The sequence below is a fragment of the Phocoena phocoena genome, chromosome 10, assembly GCF_963924675.1.
Source record: "Phocoena phocoena chromosome 10, mPhoPho1.1, whole genome shotgun sequence".
Lineage (NCBI taxonomy): Eukaryota > Metazoa > Chordata > Mammalia > Artiodactyla > Phocoenidae > Phocoena > Phocoena phocoena.
In genome coordinates, this window is record NC_089228.1 from 39,926,458 (window position 1) to 39,932,007 (window position 5,550).

General features: G+C 58.4%; 1 protein-coding gene across 2 annotated transcripts in view; it reads left to right on the forward strand.

Moving 5' to 3' along the window:
• The window catches only part of MAP4 (microtubule associated protein 4), a 107,544-nt gene extending 104,760 nt beyond the window's left edge, over window positions 1–2,784 (forward strand). Inside the window, exons 13-15 of one of the 2 annotated variants that reach the window (XM_065885720.1) lie at window positions 449–561; window positions 2,463–2,652; window positions 2,759–2,784. In XM_065885720.1, coding sequence (XP_065741792.1) covers window positions 449–561; window positions 2,463–2,652; window positions 2,759–2,784 — 329 coding nt within the window. Of the gene's footprint in view, window positions 1–448; window positions 562–2,462; window positions 2,676–2,758 lie in introns of those variants that run through there. The other variant, XM_065885721.1, reaches the window with a different exon arrangement.
• The last annotated feature ends 2,766 nt before the right edge of the window (window positions 2,785–5,550 follow it).

A 5,550-nucleotide genomic window follows, 5' to 3' on the forward strand; every position in this document is an offset into this window, starting at 1 on the left:
GGCCAGTGACAGTGCTCTGGCCCTTGATCCCGTGGCCTCACTCTGGCTGAGCTGTGAATGTTGCCTGTGTACAGACTGCCTCCCCTCTGCTCCCGCCTCTTGCCTTCCCTTCTTTTCATGATAGTGAGATTCAGTTAAACTGCTTACCTAGACCATACTCCATCCTGTGACTCACTGGTTCGCTGGTGACTTTGAGCAAGTCACTCCTCTCCTCCAGTATCAGTGGTGGCAGCTGGAAAACCAGGATTCCAGGATCTTGACCCTGACCAACAGGGTGTTTATGAGGCTGAAAGCATGTGTTCACTGTGCCTCTTCCTTTGTCCTCAGAGCAGGTCACTTTTTCCCCGTTTCTATACTGGGCACATCCCAGTCCTTGGCCAGCCTCCTGGCTTTGCCTGTAGGGGTATTTCTCTGCCACCCACAGTGACCCATTTCTGTTTGGTTCCAGGTGGAGGAGATGTCAAGATCGAAAGTCAGAAGCTGAACTTCAAGGAGAAGGCCCAGGCGAAGGTGGGATCCCTTGATAACGTGGGCCACCTGCCCGCAGGAGGTGCCGTGAAGGTAGTGAGTGGGTCCTGGCGGGGACACAGCTGGGGGGTGGGGTTGTGCGACTGGAGTCTGGGTCCTAGCAGATGGGCACCTGTCACCGCCCCTCAGTCTCTTCAGGGGTCATGTTTCACCCACACCATTGCTGTTTCCATCGTCTGTCATCAGTCCTGAGCGGGGCAGGAGAGGTGAAGAGGCCCCAGCCCAGTCACCTCTCACCTGTCCAGCTGGAGATGGAACGTTCTTCTGAGAGCCATGGCCTGCCTTTTTGAGCCCATCTCAGCCATGTTCAGAGGGACAGGGCTGGAGTGCAGGTCCCCACAAGGCCAGGGTCTGTGTGGTACGGTTCTCGCAGCACCTCCTGAGACGGGAGTGTTCGGTACCTGCTCCGTGTCAGGCTCTGTTCCGGGCCTGGGAGCGGAATGGCACATTTTTAGCTGCCCGTGACGGCAGGCCTGGCATCCACCCCCTCTGGAGGCCTGCACGGGCCAGGCTCTGGAGAGCACTTGGGCGGCAGGCTTCCCATCCTGGTTGGGCCTCTCCTCCCTTTCCTCCCTCTCTTCCCTCCGCGCTCCTTCCACAGTACCGTGAGATCTTTTGTCTGCCAAGATGCTGTCTGTCCTTTGTTCCGTGTCATCGGGTAGCAGGGCCATGGGGGCAGTGCCTTGCCGGCTTCCAAGCCTAAGGGTGGCTGCAGCTGCTCAGGGAGGGGTGGGCGAGGGAGAGGGGACGTGACATGAGCAGTGCTCCGGGCCTTCCCCTGCATCTGACCACGCAGCGCGGCTCCATCCCAGCCCACACTTTGTCCCACCCCCCTCAGTGCTCCGTTCAAGCCCGGACTAGCTCCCTCTGTCACAGCCTCTCAGGACATGCTCCACACCTTGTGAGGGGCTGTTCTCTGGTCAGCACCCACGGGGCACTAACTTGGGTATAGTCACTTGTCCCCGGCCACACGACGGGTGCACGCAGACCAGGGCTCATGCCTGGACCTTTCTGACCGCAAGTCTTTTCTTTACTCACATCACCTCCCTTTCTTATCACTTCTGGAACTATTTTTCTAACACAGAGGCCCATTTCTTTCACTGCTCTGATTTCTCCTGTTGTCGCCTTTGGGTGTTCCCAGCACAGGTGTGCCAGCTCGCCAGTGCCTCCCACCAGCCCTCCCTCTTGTGCTCTGGACTCACACTGGGTGTCCACGGCCGCCACAAGGCCTTCCTCGCCAGGCCCCCCCAGTCTCCCTCACACCTCCTTGGACACCTTCTTCCCTCCTGTGTCCCCAGGCCCCAGAAAGATGCCCAGCACAGAGGAGGCCTGTGTCAGGGGCGCATGAATGATGGATACACGGGCAGCGCTGCCCCAGGAATGGCCGAGAAAGCCTCTCCGAACACTTGCATGTGCAGGGAGTGCCCTGGGATTCCTTAGGTCTGAGGTGGCGGCCTGCACCCCTCAGGAACTGGTTCAAGCTCCCGGAGCTCCCTAGCCTTAGTGGCTCCAGACCCACAATTTGAGATGATTCCTTAGCTTTTTTGCTAACAATCTGCTGTCATAAGTGTTTTGATCTGGCATCAGCCTTGTTGAGAAGCCAGGCACCTTTCACTTCTCATGTCAGAGGCTTCACGAAGCCTTTCATCTCCCAGAGGAGGCTCTCAGAGCATGTCACTAGCCAGGCTGCACTGCTTTACTGCCCCAGAGCCTGAGTTCTTACCCAGCACCCTGCCACCCAGGCCAGGAGTTGGTCTGGGGTGGCCGGGGGGTGGGGGGGGGGCACCTGGTCTAGACTCCCAGGTGACTGTACCTTGAGCCAATGGGGAGCAGCAGCAGCGGGGGTGGGGACCGTGTGTGAAACCCACCACCATCACCATCCCACGCCCTCCCCGACTGACCCTGCACTGTCTCCCCCACTGTTTCATTTGTAGACTGAGGGCGGTGGCAGCGAGGCCCCTCCGTGTCCGGGCCCCCCAGCTGGGGAGGAGCCGGCCATCCCTGAGGCAGCGCCTGAAGCTGGCGCCCCCACTTCAGCCAGTGGCCTCAGTGGCCACACCACCCTGGCAGGGGGTGGTGACCAAAGGGAGGCCCAGACCTTGGACAGCCAGATCCAGGAGACAAGTAAGTGGCTGGGCTCGGCCTAAGGGCCAGCCAGAGGCCCTGCCACTGGCTGCAGATTGAAACTCCTTTGTTTTCTGACCGGAGTGTGGCCTGAATTTTAACGAAGCAACCTTTTATTTTCCAGGCATCTAATGATGACATTCTGGTCTCGTCTTCCGTCCCCCGTGTTCCCCTTCTTGTCTCCCCCGTCACCCTCTCCCTTCCCTCCTCCTGTGTCACTGCAGATTGAGACCTACAGGCTGACGTTCCGGGCAAACGCCAGGGCCCGCACCGACCACGGGGCCCACATTGTCTCCCGCCCCCCTCCACTTCCCTGGCGGCCCCAGCTCAGGCACCTGGGCCCCTAGCTCCCTCTCCCGGGCTGCCCTCTAGGCCCCTCCCTCCCTCCCTCCCTCCCTCCCTCCCTCCCTCCCTCCCTCCCTCCTGCCTCACTTGCCCAGGGTAGCAGCAGCCCCTCCCCGTGCTTCCTCCACTCCCGGCCCCAGACCCGGCTCCCTGCTTGGCTCCCCCGTCCTCACCATTGTGCCGCTGCTCCGCGGAGAAGGTTGGGTGGAAAGTGGGGTAGGGGAGGCTAGTTCAGGACCTCCTGGGATCTGGGTGGGGGGAACCGGAGTCCAACCTCCTCTTTGTTTGGTTTTTTTGGACCAAACCCAAGAGAAGCTGACATACCCTCCCTCCTCGCTGGTCTATCTGGAGGGAAGAGTGGAAGTGGATGTTCCCGTGACGGCTGGGTGCTGACTGCGTACCCTGAAGCCTGCTCAGCCACTGCCTCTTCCTTTGACCCCACAGTGGTGCCCACCTCACAGGTGGCGCCAGGCACCTCTTGCTGCCCTCCCCCAAGTTAGTCAGGGGCAATGCTGCCTGTCCCCGCTGCTTCCCATACCTACCTAGCTGCTGTCACACTTCTTTTTAATAACCTGAAAACCGGTGGAGTAGTTTTGCAGGTTGAAGCCATGTCTGAATGAAAGTCGTTGGTAGGTGTTAAAGGAAACAGGGAAGGGAGATCCTGAAGCCTCCAGCTGGGAGGTGAGGCATTGGAGGCTGGCCTGCCTTGGGCAGCTTGGGGCCCCGGCCCCGGAGGTGGTGTGGGCAGGGCAGGTGCAGTGTGGGGCTGTGGGCTAGAGGGCAGGCAGGGACCGCTAGGGGCTGGTCAGAGTGTGGACTGGTGGTTCTGGCATTTTGTGTGTATGCTGCTTTTCTTTTCTAACCAAGAGGCTGGTTTTGGCATCTATGTCTGTCTCATTCCCTGGGATCTGGTGGGAGACAAGGTCGGGCTGGAAAGGGCTATGGAGGTCAAATTCCTCCTAGCCTCCAACCTAGGACACTCGAGCGCTCAGTTGCCAGGGAGCCTGATGTGTTCAGAACTCATGTGGATAGTGGGGAATCAAGTCTGGAAATTTAAAAATAAGTACATGAGATGGGCCATCCAGGCTCCCTTATGGCCTGACTGGAGAGGGGAGAGAGGAGAGGAGAGGCCAGCCTAAGGGGTGTGTCCTGGTTAGGCCTGGTCTTGGGATGGCTGCAATGATAAGTCCCGGGAATTGTATTGACACGAAGATTCTTATTGCACTTGTACTTTTTGTATTAAAGTTTGCATGGTTTCTAATAAAGGATTAAAACGTAACAGTTTGTAGTGAAATGGCCTGGGAGTCTCCAAGGCTTCTCCTCTGGAAGAGCATTTTCTGCAGTGCAGACTTGGCCCCTCACACTCCCCACCTCCTCCTCTGGCATCCCTTGGCGCTGAGAAGGTGGGAGCTGTTGACCTAGGATCAGATTTGACGTCCATGTAGAGGGAGGGTGTCTGGGCTGGGCAGGTGCTCTCCCTTTCTGAGGTAGCATTTTCTCCAGGGAGGTTCGACACCATCTCCCCAGCTCCCCAAGCACATACCAAGAAATTGCAGGGGTCTTGTGGAAAAAGCACTCCCAGGGCCAGAGACTGTCCACACAGTGCTTCAACGGCGCCAGGGACATCAGGGCATCCGTGTTTTGTCTGCAAGAAAGGGGGAGATGAAACTGGGAGAACGCAGTGGGAGGTGGGGTGCCAGATGCAGTGGGGTGACAGTGCTGGGCCTAAAGGTACCTGCACCTGTGTTGATGCTGGGGTAGACAACAAGCTCTCGGTCCTTTTACTCCGTTGGCCAAAGGTAGGGGTGGGAGAGGTGACCCCGGTGGAGAGCACTCTAGGGGGCGCTGGAGTGGTCAGTGTTCTGAAAGGTGGTTTGGTCACAGCTCCCTTGAAGGGTCCCACAAGCCAGAGAAGCTGAGAAGGCTGCCCTGACAGGTGGGACCAGAGGCCCTGTGTGCTGTGTTCTATTCTGCAGCTGTTGGGGCTGGAACGTTTCTGTACTTCCCCATTTGCTTATGGCTCAGCCGTTAACCATGTTGATCTGTGATTGTTGTTATGATTTCCAGAACAAATAAAGCTCGTATGTCCCACCACGCAGGCCCTGTTTTCTGTATACGTCCTGGTTGTCTACGTCTTCAGCATCCGAGGCCCCCACAGCCCCCAGCTTGTCCCCTCGCATTGAGGGACTGGGGTGCAGCGTGCAGTCTTGACCTCAGCCCCTCGTCTGTGAATCTGTGGCTGTGACCAAAGGTTAAGGCTGCTTGTGGAACTTCTCCCTCCCCCATTTGCCTGGGTTAGCAAGTGACAGCCAGCCAGAGAGGATCCAGGCTGCGGGCCCTGCCGCAACGCGCAAGGACACTGCCTCCCACCGCGGCTGTGACAAAGACGACTAGACTGGGCCAAGCAGCACAAGCCAAGAACCCACGAGTGGTTCAAGCTCCTGAGGGCTGGATTCTAAGCCCCTTGCTCTCCTAAGACTTTGGGGCCCTCCCTTCTGAGCCTTCACTCTTCCTCTTGGTTTGGGGAGCCCCAGCGGATAGCGATGCTCACAA